General features: G+C 57.3%; 1 protein-coding gene across 1 annotated transcript; it reads right to left on the reverse strand.

The window, feature by feature from the left end:
* Positions 1 to 942: 942 nt before the first annotated feature.
* On the reverse strand, positions 943 to 27,334 carry SLC9A1 (solute carrier family 9 member A1). The gene is made up of 12 exons (XM_053998945.1): positions 26,995 to 27,334; positions 8,907 to 9,367; positions 7,155 to 7,405; positions 6,465 to 6,682; positions 5,823 to 6,025; positions 5,514 to 5,603; positions 5,082 to 5,152; positions 4,496 to 4,669; positions 4,262 to 4,376; positions 3,721 to 3,822; positions 3,342 to 3,414; positions 943 to 2,674 (listed from the first exon to the last, which is right to left on the reverse strand). Exons 1-12 carry the CDS (start codon positions 27,320 to 27,322, stop codon positions 2,352 to 2,354), a joined length of 2,409 nt encoding a protein of 802 aa, XP_053854920.1. The 5' UTR covers positions 27,323 to 27,334; the 3' UTR covers positions 943 to 2,351.
* Positions 27,335 to 27,961: the final 627 nt, after the last annotated feature.

Genomic DNA, 27,961 nt, shown 5'->3' on the forward strand with positions numbered 1-27,961 from the left:
GTGGGCAATATCCAGGGTGGGCAGTGTCTGGGATGAGCAGTGTCCGGGGTGGGCAGTATCAGGTGTGGGCAGTGTCCAGGGTGGGCAGTGTCCAGCACCTCTTGTGCTCCCATCCCTGGAACTGGGCTTGCAAAGCTGCTGCTCTCCCCCAGGATGAGCCATGGCCTGGCTTTGCCTTTTCCTGCCAAATCACCCTGTTTTGGTGTCCCCTGCCCTGGGGACAAACTACCTCAGACCCTGCGTGGGATGCAAGGGTGGCACCCACCAAACTGGCACCACCATGGACCTCACAGCACCGCCTGCCCCACATCTCTGGCCACCTCATCCTGCCCAGGAACCCCTCGGGTCACCCCTGCAGTGGGGTGACCCAGCCGAGTCCCGCCCCAGGCCAGGGGGACCCCGGCGTTCAGGTATTTTGGGCAAGTGAGCAAGCCAGCGCTGCCGCACTGCGGGATGGCCGCAGGCTGAGTCACGGCTCCCGGCTCAGGTTTGCAGCCATGGAATGCATTCCCATCGCAACCGCCCAGAGCGAGCGGCTCTGGCTGCCCCGGGACACCCCTGGCCCTTGGGCGGGGACTCCTGCTGAGGCTGGAATGATCCCGTGCTGGGACACCTGGCCGGCATCCCGGGGCTGTGCCAGGTGAGCCATGCCCCTGGAAAAGGACCTTCCCCCGGGAGACCCTCCCTACACACCCTCACACTGGCGCAGCTCCAGGATTTGGGAGCCCAGACTCTGTTGAGCCTCTTTGCCGAAGCTGGGAATGGCTTAAAATGTCCCCCTTGGAGGGGGCTCCAGCTGTCCCTGAGTCAGGCAGGAGGGTGAGAGGCAAACCCTCCATCCCAGTGATGGGGACGAAGCGTCACAGCCACCTTGTTCCTCTGAGACAGCCGGGACCGTGTGGCAGGAGCAGCAGGAGTCCGAACAGCTGGAAAAACCCCCACTAAAAATTAGCATTAATTTATTAGAATACTTATGATAAAAACCAAGAATCTCTTTACATGTGGGTTTGGTTTTTTTTTTTTTCCTTTTTATACAAGAGAATTTCCATTGCTTTTTTTCCTCCTGGAAACAGAGCAGGGCAGCAGGCAGGCGCAGGCAGCGATGTGGGCGCTCGCCCCGGTGACGGAGCCCCGCGGACGCCAGATCTGGGCGTCCCAGTGGGATGTGGAGCGGGTGGGATGTGGGACAGGTGCCCACCAAGGCAGCAGGGCAGAGCGTGGCAAGGCACGGCACAGGGAGGGGACAGCGGCCAGGGTCCCCGGGGAGGGGGTGGTGAGCACCCCGTGGTACCCATGGCAAAGGTGGCACATGGCAGGAGCTGGTTGGCACGTGGGGGACAAGGTGACAGACAAAGGACACCCCTGAGCCTGGGGAGGGCTGCAAATCACCAGAACACCCAGTGATCCCTCACAAGCCTTGGGGAAAGATGGGTCCTTCCAGGACCCCCGGCACTCCCAGTTGTCCCCTTGGTGCCAACCTTCCGGATCCAATGTGTCCCCACGCTTGGGGAGCTGGCACTCGGCTCCCCCCAGCTCCTCTCACTTGCAGGGGGACAAATAATCCCCCTGGCACACCCCGGGCCCCATCTTTGGTTGAGGAGCAGCCGCTGCCGCGCTGGCACAGGGCAAGGGGCCGAGGCTGGCGGAGGGTGCCCATGGGGACAAGTGACAGCAGTTCCAGGAGGGATGGAGAGGCTGCTCAAAGCAAGGGGGGTCCCAGCTTCCCCCCTGCATGGCTCTAGAATATTTCTTTGAAAAGACCTGTGATGAAATGTGAGGCCAGGAGGGAGGACCCCAGGCACAGCCGGTCCCACGGGGAAGTTGCCAAGGTGGGGGAGCAGCGGCAGGAGCCCGAGGTGCCTGGGAGGGTGCAGGGGGAGCACGTGTGTGCCAGCCCCGCTGACAGCTCCTGCTGTCCTATCTCTCCGCTCTGGAGCAAGGCCAGGGGGCAATAAAGCACAACAGGGGAGAGGGGAAGCTGTGCCATGGGGACTGACTGTGGAGACCCCCTGGTCAGAGCCAGCCGCAGGTCCTGAGTGGGTGGGCACCTCTGGGAGAGCCCCGCGGGGGCTGTGAGGCACCTGCAAATCCCAATCCCGGGCGGAAAATTGTCCGTCACCCCCAGGCCACGCAGCCCAAGGAGCCCAGGGCATCCCAGGGCTCCTTCCCTGCTCACTGGGGCCAGCCCAGGGCTTGTTGGGCAGAGCTGTCCTGGCAATCCCAGTCCATCGAGGACAGTCTCCCCTTCCTGAACCCAGTGTGTAGTGACAAGAAACCAAAAACCAAAACGGAGAGCAAAGAACGAATGAATGAAGAGAGAGAGAAACGATTTGAAGGCTTTGTGCCAGCAGCTATTGCCCCTTGGGGATGAAGGGCTCCCCCTCCTCGGGCTCCGGCCGTGGGCCGGGGTCACTCAGGCACCGCAGCATCCGCTGGTTGCTGGGGCTGTCACTGGTCCCCGGGGTGAAGACGTCGTCAGTCCCTGGGGAGGAAGGCTCCTTCACCCGCATCACCAGCCCCTCCTCATCCTCCTCGGGTGAGGGTGGGAGGCCACTGCAGCCCTTGGGTTCCTCGCTCATCAGGTCCACGGACTCGGGGGACTGTGGCGAGGCCGGGTCGATAGTGATGATGGGCAGGTTCTCCGAGTCCTCCTTGGGCTCGTAGGCCAGCGGGTCTGGGAGGCACAGAGGGGTCAGGCAGGGAAGGGGGGTCTCAGGGACCCCCGGCGATGCACCCCAGATGTTTGTTTGGGGCTGGGGTGCCTGGGCTGTCTCGCTGATTTCCAATTCAGCTGTGTAATTCCTTTTCCCGATTCCCACACCCCAGCTGGAGCTGCCGGCAGCCCGGCTCCATCGGGAAGGGCGAAGCTGCCCTCTGCTGATGAACCACCGTCTCCGCAGCCGCGTCACACCCCGACACCCGACACCCTGTCCCCGGAGCGGGAGGGGACACACGGGACAGGAGGAACCGAGGGTGCCAAAGCGAATGTGCGATGGACAAAGTGGGAATCCAATGGCAACAGGTTTGGGGGCTAAGTGCTCCTGATGCCCTCCCCTGAGGAGGGCTGGGAGGGGCACGGACAGAGACGTGGCTGCGTGGATGGAGCGAGCCGAGCTCCAAAGGGACTGCCCAACCTGACTTCCCAGTGAGAATTGTGCTGGGGAGCCAGCTGGGTGCTTCTGCTCGGAACAGCAACCCTCTGGGGCTCGGCCAGATGGGTGTGGGATGGGGACGGTCGGGGCTTGGCAGCCACAGGGAGCTGAAGAGGTGCAGGACAGCGCAAGCTCCAAGGGCTCCAGGTGCCGGCAGTGCCGCTCCTCGTGTAGCTCCCTCCCACCTACCTGAGCCGATGCGAGCCCGGGACATGGTAGGCGAGTCCACCCTGTGCGCTGGCACCGTCAGGTAGTTGTTCATCTGCAACGGAAGCAAGGCACCGTCAGCAGCATGGCCAGGGCAGGCGAGGAAGGCAGGCAGGGAACTGGACACAGGGATGGGCAGGGAGTGGCAGCGGAACGCAGAGGACACGGGCACAGATCCTCCCAGCCACGCTCCAGGGACTAGCCTGGGGCCTGGGGCAATCACAGGACCCCCAAGGCTTGGGGTCACACTCTGGCATTTGAACCTCAGCCCCCTCCCTGTGCCCACCCAGGCTGGGAAGCCCCCCTGGCCCCTGTCCTGCCCAGCCCTGGCAGCATTCCCGCCCTGGTGTTCCCCCAACACCTTCTGTTCCAGCTGCCGGGCCTTCTGCCTCCGCAGGAGCATCTGGTTCCAGGCTTCCTCGTAGGGGTCAGCCACCAGTGTGTGCCGGTTGTAGGATCGCAGCTGGGAAGAGATCCCGAGAAAAGGAGACGGGTTAAAATCCCACACGGAGAGGGAAAGAAAGGTAGCAGCCCCATTCTTCCTGGAGATGGATGAACAGCCACCAGTGGGCAGAGCAGGTCCAGGCAGGCTCGTGGCTCATCCCTTGTGTGACACCACGGGATGCCTGATCCTGACCCATCCTGACCCACCCTGGCCCAACGAGGGTTTAAAGGCTGGGTTCAGCCACTGACCAAATCAGCCTGCCCCTCAGACTATCCCAGCACCATGCCAAGAAGAAAAGCCTCCTGGGGAAGAAGAGTCAGGCCAGGAGCACGAGGCACAGCAGGGCAGGGACAGCAGGGGTGAAGGCCCAGCTGAGGGCGTCTGGGGAGCAGTGTCCCTGCCCCTGCCAGCGAGGCAAAGGGGACACACACAAGGGACACGCCAGGGGACACCTCACCCTCTGCCTGGTTTTCTGCAGGTTCGTGCGAAGGATTTTCCGGATCTCCTCCTCCTTGTCCTTGGACAGGGCTGGAAGGACACGCTCTAAAGGGAGGGTCTGGGGGTTGATGTTCCTGCATGGATAGACAGGATTCAGAGCCACACCACCATGGCCGCGCAGCACCCAAGGGCTGCTTGCCCTGTGGCCACCAGCAGGGAGCACTCAGGGTGCCACGGGAGGCAGGGAACTCACTGGATGGAGACGGTGGAGACGGCAGAGGGGATCTTGCCGATGCCCCCGCTCTCCACCAGCTCGATCGCCTGCTTCATCTCCATCTTGTGGTAGAAGGCGATGAGCTGGGGCTCCTTGGAGCGCTCCCCAGCGATCAGGCACTTCTTCACATACTTCTTGTTGAAGCGGTTCAGCCTTCCCGGGAACGTGGGAGAGGAGGAGCAGTCACAGGTCAGCCCTGGCCCTGCCCCAGTCCCCAGTCCCAGGACAGCACTGCTGGGCTCAGTGCTGGGTCCAGTTCCACCAGCATGGCTCAGGCCAGGTTTCCCTGAATCCTTCCCAAGCCAGGATGTCTCCACAACACCCAGCACCTGCTGGTGCCCACTAGGGATGGTCCTGAGCTCCTGCAGGGACTGCCCACTGGCAGCTCCCACCCTGCCATGGAGTGGGTGCAAGGGTGCAGCCCTGCAGCCCCACTTGTTCCCAATCCAGGGCCATAATTCCCCACGGTGAGTCTGCGTGTGGATGTTAAAGCCTGGCACAGAGCTGTGAAACCTTCTGGGTGGTGACTGAAACCCTTCCCCAGCCACCAAACCTCCCCACTCACTTGTCCTTCCAGTGGTGATGCCCATAGTGACCACAGATATCCTCGATCCCTGTCAGAAGGTGATCCAAGAACTGGAAGAGATGGTCCAAGGCGTGAGCAGCTCGGAGGACTCCTGCTCAGCCTCTCCCTCCCCTGCCACCCACAGTGACACATGGGGAGGGCACTCAAGGTGTGTAAAATCAGGGCTGTGGGTCCAGGATGGGCTTTGGGAGGGCAGGATGGACCCACACAACCAGGCTTGGCTCTACAGGCACTGGGGGGTCTGGGTCAGAGCAGGCACCGGACGACACAGACAGGGGAGAGCCCTCGCTCTGGCCCCCCTTACCTTGGGCTCTGGTTTAGGGGCAGGTCCCAGTGACAGAGGTGGAGTGGCAGAAGCAGAGAGAGCAGAGGGCTAAGGCAGCACGTGGGGCAGCCGGAGCAGCGCATTACCTGCGTGTGGATCTCCTCGTTGATGGAGCGCTTCGTCTCCTGCTTCTTCTTCACAGCCAGCAGATCCACCAGGGGCCGGATGGTCATGCCCTGGCGAGGGGGAGGGGGGTTACATCTCTGCCTGAGGCAAGCGGTGGGAATGGGATGGGCTCAGCAAAGCCAAACCGCTGTCGGTGTCACTGTGCAGCATTTTGGGGACGTGGGACAGTGACGGGGTCAGGGATGGAGGCTGGGGATGGGCTCCCCGGTCTCCACACGGACATGAAGAGCCCCTTTTCCCTCTGAAAGCACAGCCTGAGTGCCACCAACCTGCACGAAAACAGTGAAGAAGATGACAGTGATGATGGCTGTGAGGAACATGTCCCTCATGCCGAAGTGTTTGTAGTCTAGGAGGTAGCCGAGGGAGAAGGCGATGGCTCCCCGCAGGCCCCCGTAGGCGATGATGAACTGGTCCTTCGGCGTCAGCTTCACAATTCGGAACTTGTTGATGAACCAGGTGAGGACAAGGACACCTGGGGGAGCAGCACAGTCCTGTGTGAATGGTCAAGGATCCCCTCCAGTCCCAAAGAGCCCACCCTGCAGCCCCTCAGGGCTGTGGGTGAAGGTGAGAGTTGTCTGCTCATCTCAACATCCCTGAGCAGCTTCCACCCCATGTCTGGCACAATCACGGCCTCAGCCCCATCTCCCCACAGCACCAACCACCAGCATGGGTGATGCCCACGGTGGAGCAGTGCCACCCAGCCATCTCCAGCCTCCCCAGCAAGGCAAACCATCATGGCCCAGAGGGCTGCTCAAGGCCAGGTTGGACAGGGCTTGGAGCAACCTGGTATGGGGGAAGGAGTCCCTGCCCATGGCAGCTGGAACGAGATGGGCTTTAAGGTCCCTTCCAACCCAAAAAATGCCATGATTCTTTTACCACCCCGAGGGCTTTGCCACCACACTGACACTCACCCAACACTCTGGCGATGAGGCAGAAGAACAGCGTGCTGATAACGAAGGTCCAGTTCCAGTAGTGGTGACCAGCCACGGTGGAGACACCGAGGAAGATGAAGATGAGGGTCTCGCTCACACTGCTCCACATCTTGAGGAAATACTTGATGGTGGTGTGGGACTTGTGGGAGATGTTGGCTTCCACATAGGGCCGCATGACCACGCCAGCAGCGATGAGCCTGGGGGTGAGGTTGGGGCCCTCAGCAGCCATGGGGACATGGGGACAGCCTCAAGCCCTGGCCCTGCAGCAGCATTTTGTGTTGTGACACCAAGCTCCAGGGCAGGATGGGCCTTGTGAACCACCAGCAAATATTCAGGGCCTCCAGAGAAGGCAACATGAGGTTTCTTCTTCCCTTGGCAGGGCAGGAGTGAGCACTGGAGCACAAACCCATGGTGTCCTGAGCGCTCAGCCGGCCCTGCCTGCTCCTGTGTGCCCAGGAGAACAGCAACAGGCTGCCAGCACCCCGGGATGTGTGGAACAACTCCCCAGACTCACTCCTCTTGTGTGCCTCCTTGCATATCCCAGCCTCACTGGGCCTCACTGGGCATGTACTGACCACACTGGGCCAGCCAGAAGACTGTGGTTACACCCCATAAATCCCCCAGGGGTCCTGGGGACAGGAGGGCACCTCCTCCCCATTGCCAACTCACGCCATGATGCCGGACAGGTGGAAGAGCTCGGCAGACAGATAGGCCATGTAGCTGTAGAGGAACACGAAGAGGGGCTCGATGACACGGATGTGCGAGGTGAAGCGGGATGTGAAGGCAGCGATCACCCCGTAAATGACGCCCACCAAGACCCCGCCCAGCGACACCACGAAGAAGCTGAGGAAGCCGAGGATGATGTCGAGGATGGTCACCTGCTCGAAGCTGGCAAACTCCTCAAAGAGGTGGTAGAGGACCTGGCAGGGAGAAATGAGAGCGGGGTTCAAACTGTCCCTCTGGTAAGGGACAGCCTCACCTCGGAGAAGACCTGCCCAGGGACCTCCCTTGGGAGTGTGGCACACCTGAGCTGAGCTGGGTCACTGTTTGGTGACCCTGAGCTGGGTCCTGTGCTTGACCAAGGCTCACTCAAAACCAGCTGCTGGTGCTTTGCTGTGCCAGACACAGAGCCAAGGGGACTGGCTCCCTGTCCTCTGTGCCCACAGGGACACGGTGCCACCAAAGATGTGTCTGGGACAACTCTGCTCTCCAGCTGTGCCAGGAGGGCCTCTGGTCACCAGCCAGAGGCTGTTCCTGTTTACCCAATGAGCAGGTCAGGACAGATCCACGCTGGGGGACTCCTGACAGATGCAGGGAGATAGAAGAGAAGAGCCCTGCACAGCCCAGAGAAGAACCCAAACCCTTGAGGCAGCTTCTGCAGCTGAGGGAAACCTGAGGGAAAGACTCTGGGCTGTGCTGCCTTCTCCCACCCCCAGACACTGCAGAGATGTTAAAGCACATGTCAGGATGGGAAACAGGATTTAGAGCATCCTGCAGGAATAGCAGCACCTGCAGGCAGGGAGAGGGGCCAGCTCCTGCCTGCTGGGGCCAGGCCCTGGGGCAGGGGCAGACAAAAGCATTCCCCAGGGATGAGAGTGGGGACACAGACCCTGCAGGCACCCCTCAGCTGAAAAATGGGGGAGAAGTGCCTGGAAAAAGCCCCGTGGTGGGACAGAGTGTTCTTTGTCACCAGGAACCTTGTCAGTAGGGGCTGAGCAGCCAGCTCCGGAATGGACAGCTGGGATATGGGAAAAGAGCCAGGAAAAAGCATGCGTTAGGAGTCAGTTTAGAGGTCAGCTCTGCAGAGAGGAGAAGGCCATGCTGATGGCCAAGCCAGCACCTGGACAATGATGTCCTTTGGAAAGGGAGCAGGCCTGGCCCCACCTCCCAAAGGTCCCTGCAAAGCTGTGCTGCTTGGAGTGGGGCTCAGGGGTGATCCAGGTGGGATGCTTGCCTGGCTTCAGCCCCTCCAGTTCTCCCCTTTGCCATGGCTGATGTGCTGCTCTCCCACCTCCTGGGAGCTGGAGGACAGCAAGGGTGACCACATGAAAGGAGACAGAGGGAGCAGCAGCTACATGGCCATGCTGCCTGACCCAGGGTCAGCCCCTCATGCTTCCCCTGGCAGGACAGACACAGGCACAGCAACTCCAGCCAGGAGAGCAGATTCCCAGAGCCCATGGCACCAAGAGGCTGACTGGGCACATGCCCTCAGCCTCCCCGGCCCACCAAGAGAAAGACTTCACCTCAACCCAACTCTGCAGTGTTTTAAGCCTCTATTTTTAGCTTTGCACATGGACAAGGTTTGGTCCAAGTGGAGCTGCCAGGAGGCACCTGGCAGCTTGGAATGGCCCTGACAGCTGCCACCACCCTGAGATGCTCCTGCACCGAAGCAAACCCCCTTCCCCGGGCCGAGCCACTCACAACGGTGACGGCGTCGTTGAGCAGGGACTCCCCGAAGACCAGGATGTGCAGCAGCTCGTTGATGTGGATCTCCTCAAAGACGGCCAGCACAGCCACCGGGTCCACGGCCGAGATGATGCTGCCGAAGAGCAGGTTGGCCAGGAGGCCGATGTGGTTGAGGCCGGGCCCACCCAGCTGGCACACGGCATACATGAGCCCCCCCAGGAAAAAGGCATTCCAGAGCGTGCCCACCACGGCAAAGATGAGGATGGTGCCCAGGTTCTCCGTGAACGGGCGCAGGGGCAGGAAGTAGCCAGCATCCAGGATGATGGGGGGGAGGAGGAAGAGGAAGAAGATGTCCGACTTGAGGATGGGGGGCTTTTCACCCACCCCTTTGATGAGCCCCCCAACCAGAAGGCCCACCACAATGAGCAGGCAGCTCTCGGGAACGATGCTGGACACTGATGGGATCACATGGAAGCCTGGAGAGAAGGAGAGAGGAGGAGACACATTGGCTACAGGAATGGAGGATGCTGTCTGCAGGGGGACACCCCTGCCAGAGTCGGACCAGTTCCCAGCCCTCCTTGCACTCCTTGTGACCTGTCACTCCTCGTGTGCCTCAGTTTCCCCTCCTGCCCTGCTCTGTCAAGTGGAAACTGCAACTTAACCAGTACTGCTGGTCTCAGGCCAGAACCCTGGGAGTCCCAGCAGCAGGTGACAGTCACCCTTGGGACACCCCAGGGTCTCTCTGTGGACCCCAGGCCAGTGACAGCCCTGCAGCACAGGCAGCTCTCTCCACATGAGCAGTCCCTGGCTCCAGCCCTTCCCACTGCAGCACTGATCCTGAGTACATGCAGGCAGTGGCATTTCCCTCCCATCAGACAGCAGCCTGCCCACCAGTGCCACTATTCCCAGTGTGCCAGGCACAGAGCCCATCCCCGGGCATCCCTGGCACGAGGCACTGTGGGATGTGGATGAGAGCGGCTGCTTGGTGGATTTTAGGATGCAATTCTCCTTCCTGGAGGTTTAACATGGCTGGTTGCAGCAGGGACAGGATGCATCCTTGGGGTGCAAGGTAACAGGGAACACATTTCCCCCTTTTCCAATCACAGCACAACTCCAAATGCAGGTGCCTGAGCCAGCCCTGACCCGCTGGGATGACATTCCCACCAAACACCCCCAGCCGGGCATCTGCCAGCACACCAACACCCACAGAAAGATTTTGGGTTCCCTGGATCTCCTCCCAGGCTTTATAATTATTATTTTGAAGCGAGGCATATTTGTTCCCTGGCAAGGGAAGCAGTTTAAAATAAGGAACCCTGCCTTGGCATGCCGTGTTCCTCCGCTCCTTCCGGCCGTGCCATCTGCAGCAATTCCACAACAGATTAAATCCCCTCCAGAACAAGCCAGATACCCCCGAGCCCGCAGGGCCACATCTGTGCCACGGCCGGCTCATCGCTCCTCCACCTGCACAGAGACACCCCAGCTCCCACGGGAAAAGGCCTCACTTCCACAGGCCCTCCCTAAGGACCAGCAGCCCCCAGCCCAGCCCCTGGGGGGAGGATTAGCCCCCAAATTTCACCTGAGCTGCAGAACAGGCTCCAGCATGGGCGAGCCCAGAGGATTCATCACACCCAAGACTCCAGGAACCATTCCAGCTGCTCCAGAGGGTCCCTGGTGCTGCAGTGATGCTGGAAGGAGTCTGGCTCCTGCCTTGGCTTTGCCCAGCAGCACCAACCCCAGCAAACAGCTCGATGGCCGCAGGCTCGAGGGGAGGCAGGAGGAGCTGGGAACATCCAAACTCTGTCCCAAGGCACCCCCAGCACCCAGGCACCTGCATTCAGGAACTTCCCAGCCCGGATGCAGCTCCTGATTTACCCCCATGGGATTTTTCTTCTTCCTTGGATCCCCTGGAGCCCACACAAGCTCTGAGCAACCCAAGGCAGCCCTGGCATGGAGCTCCCTATGGGAGGGGAGGTGATAATCCCTTTTCCATGCACAGCTCATGCAAACCCTGGGAACCACCGACCCTTCCAGCACACCGGGCAATTTCTGACTCGAATAAGGCTTAAAGCCACACAAGCAGCGAGAAGCCAACAGCAGATCAGTTTTTGCTTGCTAAGTCTGTTCAATCATGAATAAAACACAAACACTGACAATTAAGCATCTCTCACTTCTTCCCCACAGGCCCCAGGATTCCATTAAACTGGAACATTCGTGTGCTGATGGGAATTCAATGGTTTACAGCTTTTTTGTAGGGCCCTAAAAATACACTTACACGGGCTGCATTTTAATTATGCCTTTGATTTCACTGAATCTCAGCCATTTTTTGCTCCCTGCTTGCTCTGCTCAGTATTTTTAGAGCATTCCAGAGCTCATTGGTGCCAGTCTGTTGGTGGGAGCCAGCATCCCACTTTGGGATGGGGGTGACTGATGGGAAGGAATGCCCTCACTGTGGGGATGAGGCCAGGCAAAGGTGAGCTGCTTTTATCCCAGCCCTGTGCCTGAACTTCCCTCCTGGAAAATGAGGAAGGCTGTGGCAGGATGCTGGGAGATGAGGATGCCCAGCCACGGGCACATGCAGGGGCAGCAGAAAGGGGAACAAGCCTTGATAATGGCTTTAAAGATGATTACTATGATAATAATAATAATAATAATAATAATAATAATAATAATAATAATAATAATAATAATAATGTGACCCCAGATCTCTAAATCCCCAGCACAGGGCACACACAGTCACCCAAGCTTCCTCTTTTGGAAAACAAACTCCATGGGAGCAGCTCCCTCTCACCAGCACCAAATACCACCAGAACCATTAAAAGAGACACAGCTGAGTTAAACATGAACCCCAGGAGCTTGAGCAAAAACAGACAAGGAAATCCAGGAGATACAGTTCCTATGAAAACAGCTCCTTGCCTACATCAGCTCCCACGTGCCCAGCAAAGCACACACAGGGATCGCTCACTGGTGAACAGCAGTTCCTTGGGTTGGGCAGAAAGAACTAGGGACAGGAATCCCAGTTTTAACCACAGACTGGTTAGATCCCATCCTTCAAATGAAAGAGATTGCAGGCAAGGAGAGCTGGCTCTGACAAAGTTTGTTCTGCAGCTTCTAAGCATTTCTGGTGTTTATTCTGGGGTCAGTGGATTTGCTGGATGGGGAGGGAGGAGGGAAGGGAGCACAGGGCATGGCTGGAAGGGCCCAGCACCTTCATGGTTAAGCTGGATGCTCCTGAGGCTTCAGCCCACATTCCCAAGCACCCACGCAGGGACACAGCCTCGGAGAGCCTGGATGCTTCCAGGATGATCCTGTCAGCCAAGAGGAGGCACGAGAAAGGAGAGTGGTTACACAAACCCCCCGTCCTCCCAGGCTGCCCAGGTTTATTGGAGCAGCTGCAGGCTCCAGCAGGCAGGCTCAGAGGAATCACTCAATTATTAACCAGGGTTAGGAGCTCTCCCACCCCCAGGGATTCTGTTCTAGAAGGAGGTGGCAGATGAAGGGTCAGTCTGGGCAAGGGGGCAGTGAAGCCCCCCGGGTGATGCTCTCTGCAGCCCTGGGGACCCCAGGCTGGTTGCTGTTTGGGCTGCAGGGTGGCTGGGAGCGGCACAGGGTCTGGGAAGGAGGCACGAGGGGGAGCAGGCATGCTCAGAAGGGCTGCCCTTCTGAAGGACACTGCAGACAGCAGGGCTGGAAGAGACACGAGTCTCTGACAGCACTGGGCCCCTCCGAGGGCCACTTTAACCCCTTAGGACACCAGGCTGGCAGGGGCCGGGTGGGCCCTGCAGAGGGGCAGCAGCAATCCCAGGTGAGGGATGCAGGCAGGTGTGCACACCTTCCCACATTCCCGTGTGACACAGGCACCACGGAGAGCCCCCGCACGTTGACACTTTGCTGGCTGAGCCCCAAAATCACAGATGTGTCACCAGCCCTGGGGACAAGTGATCCACGAAGCCATGACTCAGCAGCATGCCCTTCTTTCTCCTGTTGAAGGAGCAGCAGGGAGGGAAGGGAAGGAGGGCTGGGCTGGGCTCCAGGGTCTGCAGAGCTCCGAGCCCCTGGGATCTGGCTTTCCCACGCTGTGTTTTGGGCAGGTCGAGGATGGGGGTAAGACCCCAGCAGGGTTAAAGCCCTGCGAGGATGGCGATGCAGTGACAGAACATTTCGCAACTGGCTCCCAGGGGAAAATCCATCCCAGTCCTCCAGATTTTGGCTGCAGCTTCTTCCATTTATCCTTCCTCAGAAAAAAAACACAGTGGATTTCTCTGTTCCCTCGCCTGACCAGCAGTTGGCCAAAGATCAGCCAGGCTCTGCTGATTGCTGTGGCCTCCAGCAGGGCCATCAGGGATGTTGGGATGTCTCTGCTGTGCTTCTCCCTTGGAAAATGGAGCCAGATCCAGCGGCTCCCTGCAAAGACAGGGAACAAGGAGAGCAGAGAGAGCTGCACCAGATGTAATGGGGAAGCCTCGAGGGAAGGGGATGAAAATTGAACTTGCTCAAAAGGAATTAAATAGCTGGTGATTTACACCTATAAATAGAGTGAGGCCACGGCTGGTGTCACCCTGCCAGGAGAGGGGGTAAAACCACTGTACTTAAATTACACTCATTGCCTCTCACAAGCTCCAACATCACCATGTGCCCTGAAATTCCAGCCCCACAGAGCTCCAAGCTGGTTTATTCCCACAGCCATCCCACTGGGAGGGCACATGTGGGGCCATGACGCAGTTTGGGCTTTGCCAAACCCTTTTCTGTTTCACCAGGGAGCAGGCAGAGTTTTAAAGCAGGTCTGGGTCACCCCAGTGCTCCCCTGCAGCTCTTTTTGGGTTGGTTTCAGCAGCTTGGGTTGATTTGGGCAATCTTTTAAGCACCCAGTGGCTTCAATGTCCAGAACGGAAAAGCGTTGATTTTCCACCCCAAAATGCCATTTCCTGGTGAGAAGTTGACTTCTTGTTTTTTGTGTTAAGGCACAGGTACAGAAAGTGCTTCTAAGCAAAACAATTTCCTCCAGAACAAACCAAATGTTTCATTCAAGCCTCATTATTTTGTTGTCACTAATTACGAAGCAAAGCCAAGAACCAGGAAGGTAATTAATTTATGCTGCTTTTTGTGAGTCACTGAGTGAATGCAGATCCCACACGAGGGCCACAGAGCCACCCTCCAAACCTCGCCATGGGCACAGCGTGCAAAGCCAGCACACAGAGAAGGGAAAAGCAAAACATCCAGCCCTGATTTCGGGGTCACTACTGAACCCCAAACTCGGGTGGGCAGGGGCTGCAACCAGGCTGGTGCTCAGCACTGGTTAAAAACCATCAGCATCCAGCAGTGCCCCATAGCCTCCAGGCATTTTCAGGAGTCAGGATCAGCTTCCTCCACATGGGATGGGATGAAACCCTGGGGGACCCCAAGGTGCCCAGCACAGCCTGGCTGTGACCCTGCCCAGCTGGATTGCACACAACGTCCCCAAAAGCCATGCTGTCACAGCCCATAGCCATTAGGACCCCTTGCCAGACGAGGAAGGGACTGTTTTATTTCCCCTTGTTGTGACATTATCACCCCTGTGCCTACAGACCTTGCTCACCCAGCTTGGCCCCACCCTGCAGCCATCCAGCTGCCCCTGGTTTTACCCCTCTTTCCCACCCAGTGCAAACAGCCCCGGGCACACGGAAGGAGCTCCTTCGATAGGAGCCCGAGGGCTGCCTGGTACAGCCCCAGCCCCCAGCGAGGCAGGTGTGTGTGGGAAGGTGACAGCCGGACCCTGCCTGCTTTGCAGAAGATAAGAACAGGGCTGATAGCATCAGGCCAGCCCTAGGGTGACTCCCAAACTGAAAGCCACAGGACAAAAAGCAGACTCTGCCAGGTACCAGCCTTGCTGCAGCTCAGCCAAGCAGCCACAACCCATAACTTGAGCTGGCTCCACACAGGAAGACTCGTGAGAAATGGCTTGGTCGAGGCCTCAAGGTACAGGCACATCAGCCAAAGCAGGAGGCCTGGCTAGTGCAGCCCCAGGCAAGAGCCCTTCATCCCTGAGAAACAACAGATGCTCCCCTGCATCACTGTGAGATCACTGAGAAGGGCTGGCGGGCAGGTGCAGCAGGGCTGTGATGTCTGACAGCTTCACTGTCCTCCTGCAGCAGCAGCTCCCAGGAAATTCCCACTGGCAGGCCCTGAATAAATCCTCTGATGGAAAAGGAGACAAGTGCAGACACCTCATCTGAGGCAGCTGGAGGGAGCAGCAGTGCACTTGCCTTTCCCAAATCTCACTGTTCCCTGGAGGCCTCTGGGGAGCAAAGCCTGCACCCCAGGGCAGGATAAACACAGAATAAGCTGCAGCCAGAGCCTCTCTCCTTGGAAGGATGCTGAGAGCTTCCCATGCTCCAGGCACAGAGGGGATGGATGCCAGGGCACCAGCAGGAGCAATGCTGGTATGTCTCTCTGCAAGGTCCAGGGGCCAAGGACAGTTAAGAGATGGTCTGGGGGAGAAGCCTAGGTTGTTCTGTGCATGGAGCCTGTTGGAGAGCAGCTCTTTAGAGCCATTTCATGCATTGCAGCTGCTAATGGTGATAATGGGATGGGTTCTGGTGTGCTGTCAAAGCAGCTGTTGGGGCAGGGCACGGAGAGAGGAGGGTGAGCAGGGGAGGGGGGTACAGCTCCTTCCCACCCAGCACCAGCCACTGGCATGACACTCCTAGGGACAGGACAAGCAGCTGAGCCCTGGCACAGACAGCAACAGCAGGGCAAGGGCAAAGCTTCTTCTGGCGACTGAGTGCAAGGACAAAGTCTCTTCTGGTACCTCAGTGCCTGCAACAACATCATGCAGCAATGTGCCTCTGAGCCCAGGCCAGCCACAGCAGGCACTGCCACGGTCAAGAAGGATGCAGGGAGTGCCAAACTGCAAACCCTGGTGATGCAGCCCCCTCCCAGCCATGGGCACCAGCAGAGAAATTCATCCCAAGGATGATGATGGCACTACCATGAGCTTGTCCTTCCCATGTCGGGCTGGACCTGGAGATGCAGAAAGGTCCCCAAAAAGCTGAGCAGCCTGAGGAACAGGACCAGAGGCATCCCTGCATCCTGCAGCAGTCAGAGCCATGAGCTGCATGCAGATGAGCCCAGCTCCCCACTGCCCCGACCCCCTCCAGGAGCAGCACACTGTCTCTGCGAAGGCAAATCCTGTGTTCCTCCCCCAGCACACTCCTGGAGGGGTGCAGGGTGCAGTGTGTGAGTGCTGCAGGTGCACTGGGACCCCGTGGCAGCGCTGCAGTGCTGCAGAGCGGGAGAGGACGCAGCGATCCCAGGTCTGAATCATCTGCAGGCACCCTGGATTTCAGCCTGCCAGGATGGGCGGCCCCCCTGCCAGAACCCACTGTGTACACTCAGAAATGAGCTGTTTACACAGGGAATCGACGATAGCACGGACATCTCCTCCCTGGCCCTGATCCAGGCTCAGCACCCACTCTTCCCCCCAGCACAGGGATGGGTGGCTGCTCCTTGGTTTGCTGCACCACTCTTTCCAAACACTGTGGGACAGCTCCGAGAAGCCTGGTGAGCCTCTGGTGTGATCCAACACTCGGCATTCCTCACAGAGCACACACTGCTCAGCCTGCAGCCAAAGAACTGCCAGCCATCTCTCCCAGTTAAACCTCATTGCCCTGACTCTGGGAAGGACTGGGAAGACCTGGAGCAGCAGCCTCCCCAGAGGGGAAGGTGCCCACACACAACCACAACATGCTCTGAGAACAATCCATGGACAGAGGCCTTTAGCACAAACACTTGAACACATTTTTTTTTTTGAGAGCAGCAAGAGCACGTACCCTGGTTTTATCTTGAAGCACTCACAAGAAATTAACAGATCAATTGGGAGTCTTTTACAGAGCTGGTATTAATTTCCTCCCAGCTGTAAAAAGGAAATGAGAGACAAAAGACATTAAATGGACTTGCCCGAGTCCCCAAGTGAATGGTGTGAGAGCTGGCATGAGAACCCAGAAGCTCCCAGTTTCCAGTCCTGTGTTTAGATAATGCTTCTCCTTCACACCAGAAGGGAAGGCAGGGACACTCTGCAAGAAAAGCACATATTAAGAAAGACCTAATTGCCATTAAAGACTGAGAGACCCAGGGCCCTTGGACTGTCACCCCATGGCTGCAGTATTCCAAGTAGGGAGGAAAACACAGAACCAATGAGCAGCGATGGCTTGGGAGGCTCCAAGGCTTGGTGCCACCACATCTCAAAAAGTCCTCTTCCAGCCCCAGCTGTGCACAGCTGTGCATGGAGCAGCTCTCCTCCACCTCTCTCCAGGTCTAGAGCTGCCCCATGACAAGATGCCAAACCCACCCTTCCTGCTGAGCTTTGGGACACCAGTCAAGGGTTTGGTGCTCCGGTAACCCCAATCCTGCTGACTGCATTCCTCTAACAGGCATGTTCCAGAGCCGCTCCCAACCCACAGTCTGCAATCACCAAACCTGTTCGGAGCCTCTGGGCAGGCTTCACACAGCTTTCTAGGGCGGGACCGCGAATCTTTACCAACCCATGGCATTCACCCAGGAGAAGCTGGGCACAGAGGCACACGGGGACAAACTGCCACCCAGATTTCCGCTGTGGTTGTTTCAAGACTCATTTTGACTTTTCCCCACCAGCTCTGGATGGGCGCAGCTCACAGCCAGGCCTGCAAGGCTGGGATCTTCCTGGCACGGCCCATTTACCTTGGAAAAGTGAGTTCTCTATAGGGCAACAGCATCTTCATCCAGGTTTATATCCTTCGGAACAGTGACAGCAGCTGGAGTTGCACATTTTGAAGAGGCTTAAGGTCTAGAAAAACTTCTTTAGCTCCAGGGAAAGGGACAGGGAGTTAAACATAACTCACTCTCACCAGCCATGCTCTTTCCAGATTCCTTCAGCTGCTACAAGGCGCTGGATGCCATGAATAGCTGGGTTAGAGGGGTCAGTGCCAGGGGATTTATGGAATAGAATCCTCCCAGTTAACATCTGCGTGGTGCAAAGGGAGCCTTCACACTGTTGGATGCAGATGGATGCTCTGGAGCAGAAGGGACTCAAGGTGATGCAAAGTGCCTGGTCACCCAAAATAAGGCTCCAGTTGCTCTCCCAGCTCCTTACCCTCAACCGCAGGACACAGCATTTAATTCCCAGTTCCTGCTGACCCTCAAAGCCTTGGGGAGAGTTAAACCTGAGCCAGCCTGAGGTGACCACAGACAAACTCCCCAGGCAGAGCGATGCCAATCGCCCTTCCCAGGAAGGGCAGATTTCCTACCCGGAACACGGGCAGGAAAGACAAACAAAAGCTTTTCAGGAAATAACCTGTTGGTCTCCACTCGGACAGCAGGGAGGAGGTAATTGCAATTAGCACTGATTACTACCAGGCTTTGCAAGCCCAGACAAAGTGACACCACTCTCAGCACATGCCAGCAGTGCGTCCGGAGCCAGCACAAGCACCCAGCCACTGTCACCTCTTCCCCAGCACACAGAGACACCATTGCTGCCTTCCAGCACCATCCCCAGCCACGATGCTTCTCACACCCAGCCCAGGTCCTGGAGCAGCTGCTCTCCCTCCACGCAGCAGCTGAGACAGGAGAGGAGCTGTTCCTTGCAAACTCACCCCCAGGGACCAAGGCTGCTGTGGGAAAAGCATTCCCAAGGGAAACTGAGGCACTAACAGGGCTGGAAACACCAGCTCTTCTCTTTAAAGGCCTGTGTGTGCTTAAATCTGTGCCCCTGGTGTGTCTGCTGTTAAATCTCCAGCAGTGGGGTGGGAAGCTGCCTTCTCTCCAAATCCGTGATTAAGATTTAGCATGTTGTGACTCCAAAATGCAGAATAATTCCAGGCACTGGAAATAAACTGCTGCCACGGGGTGTCTGCTCTGCAAGTGTGTGTCTTGCACAAGAGAGGGGAATTATTTCCGTAGCAGCACCCTCTGTTAAGTGGGATTTAAGTGCTGTCCCTGGAGGTCGATTGTATTGCAACTTTCTGGAGACAAAGACCTTGGATGCTGAGATGTTTGTGAGTCACTCCTGGGCAACCCAAGAAAATGGGTTAGTTCTCTTCTGACTAAAAAAGTACTTTGCATTCTTCAACTTTCCACTCAAAACACCACCCCAGCTTCAAATGAGCCTTAGTCGTGCCCTTCTTTCGCAGGCAGGTTCTGGGAAGGAACCCCAAGAGACGTGGGGTGATGTAACAGCAGATTTTTGTACCACCAGAGGTGACACACCACCAGATTCATTCTCACTGCTCCACTCCAAGCAAAGCTCAGCCTTGGATCTTGCCTTTTCCAACAAACAGGCAGCAACGAGTGTGTGCACGCCCGTCTGCTGAGCTTTTAATTTGGTTTCTTCCTTCCCAAGCAGAAACACCTGAGTTCTGCGGCCCTAGAAATGAGCCAAAGAACAGAACACGACAAGATTTAACACACAACTGGAAGACATTGTAAAATCAGAGCAGTCCGTGAGATATCCAACACCATGGGGAACAGATGCTGGGACCTCAGTGGAGTGAGAGGATCAACCACCAACATTGGTTCAACTCAAACCATCCCCTGCTCCTCTGCTGCTCCCTTGGAAGCTGTCTTGCCCTAATCTCAGAACACTGAGGTTTGCATCAAACCTACACTGGCAGTTTTGAGCCCCAAAAGGTGAGAAAAAGCTGCTGCTGACTCAGGCAGTCCAGTGAAGATGGGAGGGGATGAGGTGTAACCCAGCTCCAGCTCCACTCAGCAAGGCTGTGTTTTCACAGAGTATTCCGTGTGGATTTCGGGTTTTATTTGAACAAATTAGGCCTTGGGGACCCAAATCAGAAGGAAAAAAAAAAAAAAAAAAAAAAAAGAGAAACCAAATGTTTACAAGGCAGCTGCAGTAATTCATCCCCATTATTGCCACAGCTCCAATGATGCTCTACAAAGGACCAAAGGACCAAGCCCTGCATGATCCTGGGACAGGCTCAGAGCCCCCACCACCTCTGCACCTACAGCCAAAACCAGGGCTTGCAGGAGGGAAAAGGGGAAGGACTGTGTTACAGAAGTATTTATTTGCAAGCCTAATGAGCGTCTGGTTTGTACAAATGCTAGGGAGATATCTGTGTCTCTTCTGCACAAGAGGGGCTGCAGTCCCTCTGTGCCACAGGATTGTTGTCACCCCAAGAACAACCCTCTGCCCTCCACCACCACCTGGTTTTCCCTTCTCCCATGGGTAACTCTCAAACCCCAAAGGAGACTACTTAGCTACATTAATTGCAGACAAAAGACTTGTCCTCTACCCCACTAATTCCCAAGGGAACTCCAGCATCTCTGGGGATCATGGGCAAACTGTGGTTGGGTGATTGGGCAATTTGGGAGAAAGGATGTAAACCAAACAGGCCAAAAATTGACACGTTCTGCTGTTCCCCCACAAACCATCCCAGGTCACCTGCAGGTCTCAGGGGAGGAACAATTCCACAGCATCTCCCTGAAAGCCAGGCCAGCACCAGTCTGGGCTCTGGCTGCCACAGCACTTGCAACACCCACATCCCAAATTCCACCCACAGCCTGTGTGGGAAGCCAGCCCATCCCTGACCCCAGCATCAGGTCTCCAAGCCTTTGTTGATAAATGGGATGCAACAAAAGCTTTGGTTCCTGAGGGCCTTGAGGTCCAGAAGCTGCCACAGGCAACAGGGTCCCTGCAGGGAGCAAAGCCAAGGCTGCAACAGAGTGTAATCCTGCCTTAATGGACATTAGGGCTCACCAGGGAGGAATGGCTGTGATTACAGACCTGTTCTGCTTTTCCCACTCCATCACCATCCTGTATTTCACAGCAGGGATCTTTCACTCTTCCAACCATAATTAAACTAATGGTTTTCTCAGATCCATGGAGGGAACAGTTTGGATGTTTTTTAGCTCAGACACCAGCAATTGGCAGATCAGGGAGGAAAAAATAAATGCTGTGGCTGTTCTTTCTGAGATGGCAAAGAGGGGGAAAAGGGAGCCAGAGCATGTGTTTAGATCATTCCCAATAAGGAAATGGGAATGCAACAAGTCTGCATTGGAAGAGACTGTTTAAATTCATTATCCTGACAATTTACACTTCTGTGACACCAGCTGCAGCAGCACTTCAAAATCCTTTCTGAACAGTCACTCCCCAAGGCCCAGCTCCCCTGAACAGCTCCCTGGGACAAGTGGGGACACTGGGGCGATCTCCGAGCTCTCACCACCACCGTGTCTGCAGCCAGCAGTGATAAGCCAGGTTGTAAGACAAACATTCCTGCCAGGAACGAGACAAACATTTCCCTCTGGCCCAGTGAGGAACCCGCCTCAGCCAGTGCTGGATCCAGCAGGAACAGCCCCTTCCCCCTGCCCGGCTCTGCGGATGGCCATCCCAGCAAAGCTGGCCCAGCACGGCCATCTTGGCGCCCAGGGAAGTCACACCTGGGTGGCAGAAGGGCCACAGAGATAACCCCAGCACGCTCATCCTGCATGTCAGACACACGTATCACCAACAAAGCACTTCTGGGAATGTTTCTTTGTTGTGCCATTCCCACCCTTGCAGGTGGCGCTGGCAGAGGCGTCCCCACGCCAGTGGCTTTGCTCCGGGGTGTTTCTGCTGTGTCTGGTCTCAAGATCCAGCTCTTCCATCCAGTGCCACCACCACAGCAGGTTTCCTACCCTGCTTATCAACCCTTGCCCACAGGAATCCTCAAGTTCCTCAACTTGCAGGGCTCTGTAAGACCTCGGAGTGGCCCCTCCAAAAGCCACGATTTCAGAGCAGGGATGTGGGCTGATAAAAACATTTGAAAAGCACCCAAGTGTTTTAGCACCCAAGAGTTTTAGCACCCAAAGCTCACTGTCAGCCAGCAGCCACCAAACGTTCTACAAACGTTTCTCTTGCAATTTTGAAATTGTCTTGTCTCCTCCAGGTGCAGAAGCCACCCCCCATGCCCTGAGCCTCTGTGGGGCTCCACAACCCCACCTGCACCCATCAGGTTCTGCCCTTCTTCTCCCAGCTCCTATCACCAGCTCACAGGCCCCGAGAGCTTCCCTAATCTTGCTCCTCTGCAGGCGCAGCAGTGCTGGGGGACCACTGGTACTCTCCAAAACAGTATCACCAAGCACCGGTGCTGCACTGGCACGGCAGGCTGAGATGTGACACCTAACCTCCCCAAGGCACCAGTGTGTCCCCACATAACCCGCCCCGGCACAGCTCTGGGCTCTGCTCGCTGAGCAAAGGCTCCGTCCCTAGCTCGTTTTACACCAGCCCAACAGGGACACGGTGGGGACAGTTCCGCGAGTGCCAGGCTGGCGCTGGCAGCTGTCACTCGGTCTGGAGGGGCAAGGAACACCCCAGATAGCAGTGCTGCCAAGGGGGAAGGAGAGACAGAGCAGTGACTCAGTGACAGCCACAGGCTCCAAAGGCAGTGAGCAGTGTCTGGAGCTCAGCTGCAAGTGCTGCCTCATGGGGACCCCCAGCACGGTCACTGGTGTGGGGACACAGGGAGTGATGTCCCCACGCCCTGGGTCTGTTTGAGCTGGAGCTCATCTGCCCCACAGCAGCCCTCAGAGTGCAGAGCCTCTGTGGTGGCTGGAAGGGGGTTGGTAACACCCTGTGCTCTGGCTGCTGCTCACAGCATCACAGCTGCCCCCACACTCACCTCTCACCAGGAGCTGGGGGTGGGCAGCAGTCTGGGAGGGGACACTGCTGGGACTGCCCCAAACTGACCAAAGGGATATTCCACACCACACAAAGCAATGAGTAAAGAGGAAGAGAGGGTGGGCAGTTCCAATTAGGACATTTGCTTTCTGGAGCAGCCACTACGTTCCTGAAGGTACTTCCCAGGAAGTGGCTGGACATCATCTGCTGATGGGAAGTAGAGAATAAATCTTTTGTTTCCCTTTGTTTCCGCACGTGACCTTTGCTTTTTCTTTATTAAACCACCTTTATCTTGAGCCATGAGGATTTTTCCATCCCAGTTTCTCCTGCAGAGGAGGGAAGTGATAGAGCAGCTTGGTGGGCACCACAAGTCACAGAATCATGGAATGGTTTAGGTTGGAAGGGACCTTAAAGCCCATCCAGCTCCACACCCCCCACCCCGGGCAGGGACACCTTCCACTCTCCCAGGTTGCTCCAAGCCCCGTCCAACCTGGTCTTGGACACTTCCAGGGATGGGGCAGCCACAGCTTCTCTGGGCAAGCTGTGCCAGGGCCTTACTGCCTTCTGAGCATGTTATTTCTTTCTCATATCTAATCTAAACCTGCCTTCACAGAACCACTTCCCCCTGTCCTGTTAGGACAGGCCCTGGTATGAAGACTCTTTCCATCTGGGGGAGAGGGACTCCCAGACAAAAGAAGGAAAGGCACAACCCAACTTTCAAACCTTGGACTCAAGACATAAATTTTAGGTTACTTTCTAGTCAAGGTGAAGCCACCACACCCTGCAATCTCCTTGAGCTGGTGGTGGAATGGCCAGGATGCTCCAGGGAGGCTGGGAAGCCATTTGGTGCAGACAGACAACAGGACATGCCTCAGTGGAAGGTGGCTAATGGAGTATGACTCTCTGCTTTCTGGCTTTAGAAGGAAGGGCCAGCATAGGCTTTGGAGATGCAGGTAGCCCCAGCTCTTCCCCAAGGTTGGTAAGAGCTGGTGCTCACCACAAAGCTCTGCCTGCTGAGCACAGCCAGCAAAGGCACTGCTGACCACAATCTGTTATTTACATTCCTGACTCACTCCTTCCCTTTCCCCTGAAATGAGGACGTATTTACAGTCAAACTAAACATCTCTGGGAGCCACGTGAGCTGAAAGGTCAGCCATCAGTGTGAGGAAACCAGGTTCTCCTGCTGGGAAATCCCTCCAGCTTCCCAACCACTCCCTGGGCACAGTGTGAAGGAACCCTTAGGATACCCCAGCAAAACCTTGGAGAAGGGTACAGAGAGCTCCTGACTGGGGTGTTTTGTGAAGATCTGACCTTCTGCAACAACACAACAGGTTGAGACAATGTCTGGTTGCAACTTGCAGCTGCAAAGGCTTCTCCTGGCAAAGTCAGGCCACCACCAGACATGATCTGCATGTAGCTGTAGCTGCCCCTCACTCTTCCTCTACACAGCCTTAAAATATCATGTGAGTATTAAGTAAAGCAGCCAGCACCAGCTTCCCCTTCTCCATGGGGATTAACAAAGCAGGAACAGCCCATGCCTGCAGGACGTACTCGGCAGACACATCCCTCTGCACCCTGTCAGGTGAGGAATCCTCCAGAAACCAACATCTCTGAGGCATTTTACAAAATCTGCAGCAAGAGGGGAAGGGCTCAACTCACACCTTTGATCCCCCAAACAAACTCACAGTGAGAGCTGCTGGAGAAAGGACAAATCCCCTGGATGGGACAACAGGAGGCTGCATTTAAGTCTGAAGAGCTGTATAAAGCATCAAGAGCAACAGGGGGAAACTGAGCAACAGGAACAAGGTCAGGTTGCATCTCCTGGCCTGGAGCAGAGCCCTGTATTTCTGAGCTCCTCAACATGGTCACCCTGCACTACCCCAGGGTGACACCCTGAAATGACTCACAGGGTTGAAGACTCAGTTTTGTAGCAACCTGTGTCTCAGTCACCAGCTTCAGTCCAGCAAGGAGGCCTGTGGAGCTGGGGAGAGGCAGGCAGGAGGTGCCGAGCTATCATGCACAGCCCGCACCGCAGGAATTGCTGTTCTTGGAAAAAGAAGATGTTGGTCCCCTCAGGATCACCCTGATGCATCAATAAATGCACACTGACAGTGTGGGGAGAAAGAGGAAGCACTGCAACTCCCATTCCATTTATCAGTCCCCTTCTCCTCGTCCTGGAAATGGGATGCTGCAGACCCTGTCTGGTTTAGGGAGCCTGGAGCTGTGTGAGCCTCATCCTGCCATTCCAGGTTGTGCTGCCAGCAGTGCCCAGCTGTGTAAGAGCTATCCCTTCGTGGAAAAAAGCCCGTTTTTCTGCTGCTGAACAACGCCCCATGGTCCAGGGGGGGATAGATGGGGCTGGGATATGGACATAGAGCAGTGAGACGTTTTTTGCTGCTCACGAGCACAGGGAGCTGTACCTGCAACTTGGGAACTACCTGCCAAGGCAGCACAGACAAGAAACTCAAAACGCTGGAAAGGAGGCCAAGGAAAAGGGTGTCCCAGGACCGCCCTGCTGTCAAGGCCCTGTCACTGCTGTAGGTAAGCTAAGGTGTGGATTTTGGCATAATCAACATCTCCGGAGCTCTGCAGAGCACCTGCCACCTCCAAAGACCTTTGCCAAACTTGCAGGGCAGCCTCTCCTAAAATACACCCCTTAAAACACGCAGTCTTGCATAGTATGTGTAGCATCAAACACCTGACAGCCGGCAGCCACAACTTTTTCTGCAGCACAAACGAGCCCTGACTGCAGGCAAGGGCGGCAGGAGCAGCTTCCCACAGCACCAGTGACGGAGAGTCTGGTGGGTGTCCCCACCACGTCCGTCCATCCCCCCGAGCCGCTGCCCACTCGGGTGTTTGCCAGCAGTTTCCCCGCGCACCCCAGCAGGGCCGCAGGCCATTGGCCCCTCCTTTCTCCTCCAGCTTCCGCACAGATACTCCTGATTTCATCACTCTCTGCTCTCCGAGCAGCGCTGAGGGCGCAGTGCAACAGCGGAGCCCTACGAAAGGAGATTTGCGTTCCCTAGGGAGAGGCACCTTCCAGCTGAACGGGCTCGAGGTCATTTTGGGAAATGCCAGGAAGGCAGAAACCCCATGATTCCCACCTGGTTCCACCCTGTCCTGACTGCTTGTCTCCCAGACAAGCCTCCGGGTCTGAAGTGTTCTCACTCCTCTGCCTCCATGTAAATAAAGCACTCAGGAGGATTGTGGAAATGGGACTGCACCTGCCTACGCACACTTGCAGCGGGCTGGGAAGGGGATGGGATATTTTGAGGAGTAGCTGAGCAGGAACTATCTGAACTCCTGGGGGTCTCTCAGACCCCTCCAGACCAGAACAGGGCACGGTTTACAACAGGAACCAGCTTTTAAAAGCTCCCAAAGCAAGATTTCCCTCAGCAAGCTGGAGCGCCCCATTTATTAAACCAGTGATGGTAACTGAGGAGCAAAATGAAGGAGTGCAGAGCTCCCATCCCTCCTCACCTGCTCCAAAGCAAACATTTCATCTGTCCCCCTGGCTTTATCACCAGGGATGGGACCGGGGCCAGCTCAACCTCTGCACTGCCAGAGGCTGGGGACAGCACAGCAGGTTACATCATGTCACAGGTTTGGGCTAATTAGGCTGGTATTGATCCAGCTGCAGAAGTTTGGAAAACACTTTGTCAACAACCCCAGCCCTGGCAGAGTGATGCTTTCCAGAGTGGGTCATCCCAGCGGGTGACTTTTCTAGTCCTGAGCCGCTCTCTTTAATGCGGGAATCTCAGGATGCTTTGCAGCAGAGGCAAACCCACCCCGGTTTGCTGTGGAGGGGGAGGAAGGGGAGGCCGAAGCACCGGGAGGTTTTTGAGTGACTTCTCCAAGGTTACAAAAAGCATCTGTGGTTTAGAGAGGAAGTGAGCAAACTGGGTGCTTCCGCCCTGAGTGTCAAAGGGAGGAAAGCAAACCTGGTCCAAGCAGGGGTCAGGAGCATCTCCAGGCACGGAGATGAGAAGTCTGTGGGAGCAGAGGGACTGGGATGCCGCTGTCCACCAGGCCCAGGACAGAGACCCAAGGTCGTGGGGAGAGCAGTGCCCACCCCGGCCCAGCCAGCCTGGGAGGCTCGCAGGTGTGCAGATTTTGCCCTGGGATGTTTGGGGTGGTCCCACCCTGGAATGTTCAGAGGGGTCTCTCCCTAGGATGCTCGAAAGGATCCCTCTGTGGGATGTTCACAGGAGTCACTCACTCCTTGGGGTGACTGGGGGTGTCTGTCCCACCCAGCTGGGGGGTCCTGCCCTGGCTTGCCCAGGGGGTCCCACCCCCGGATGCTCGGCGTGTCCCTTGTGGCAGATGCTCACGAGGGTCACTCCTTGTGATGACTGGGGGTGTCTGTCCCATTTGCCCGGGGCATCCCGCTCTGTGCTGCTCCGGGGGTCCCTCCTTCTCCAGGCCACCGGCGGCCCCTTCCCAGGCCCTCTCCCACGGACTCCCCTCACAACGCCGCCCACCTACCCAGCTTCATGAGGCAGGCCAGGAGGATCCAGAGGGAGATCTCGAAGGGGATGCGGACGTGCGTGTAATCGATGCCGATGACCGGGAAGGCTTTGCGGGGCTTGGTGTGCCCCTCTCCCGAGCCGTTGGCCGGCTGCTCCTTGAGCGGGTGGATCTCCTCGGGGGCGGCGGGGGGCGCGGGGGTGAAGCCCGGCACGTCGCCGCCGGGCAGCGGCGCGGGCTGGCCCTCGGAGGTGAGCATGGGGTTGGCCTGCAGGACCTGCCCGGGCAGCAGCGGCCCCAGCAGCAGCAGCGCCCAGGGCAGGGCGCGCAGGGCCGCGGCGCCCATGGCGGCAGGCGAGGGGCGCGGGCGGGCGGGGGGCGGCGGAGCCGCCGCGGCCGCGAGGGCTGGAGCCGCCCCGCCACAGCCCGAGCGGAGCTGGGGCGGCCGCGGCGCCGGGCACGGCCCACAGAGCGGGCGGGAGGGACCGGCGGGAGGGACCGGCGGGGCGGCGCCGGCGGCGGGAGGCGGGAGCGGGGCGGGGAGCGGGACGAGAGGGAGAGGGAGAGGGAGAGGGAGAGGGAGAGGGAGAGGGAGAGGGAGAGGGAGAGGGAGAGGGAGAGGGAGAGGGAGAGGGAGAGGGAGAGGGAGAGGGAGAGGAGAGGAGAGGAGAGGGAGAGGAGAGGAGAGGAGAGGAGAGGAGAGGAGAGGAGAGGAGAGGAGAGGAGAGGAGAGGAGAGGAGAGGAGAGGAGAGGAGAGGAGAGGAGAGGAGAGGAGAGGAGAGGAGAGAGGGGTGAGGGGAAAGGGAGGGGATGGGGATGGGAGCGGAGTGAGGGGAGAGGGGAGAGGGAGAGGGAGAGGGAGAGGGAGAGGATGGGGATGGGGCCGGGGCCGTGCTCAGGGAGCGGACAGGGGGAGAAGAGGGGGAGAACGGGAGCTGGGGGTGCTGATGGCAGAGGGAGGGAAGGGGAAGGAGAGATCGTGGG

This window comes from Vidua macroura, chromosome 25 (assembly GCF_024509145.1).
Source record: "Vidua macroura isolate BioBank_ID:100142 chromosome 25, ASM2450914v1, whole genome shotgun sequence".
Taxonomy (NCBI): Eukaryota; Metazoa; Chordata; class Aves; order Passeriformes; family Viduidae; genus Vidua; species Vidua macroura.

Coding starts and splice junctions, on each gene's coding strand:
- SLC9A1 (XM_053998945.1), bottom strand. CDS start 27,322: ATGGGCGCCGCGGCCCTGCGCGCCCTGCCCTGGGCGCTGCTGCTGCTG. Junction 5,153..5,513: donor ACGAGGAGATCCACACGCAG/GTAATGCGCTGC, acceptor CATCTCTTCCAG/TTCTTGGATCACCTTCTGAC. Junction 4,377..4,495: donor GTCTCCACCGTCTCCATCCA/GTGAGTTCCCTG, acceptor CTATCCATGCAG/GAACATCAACCCCCAGACCC.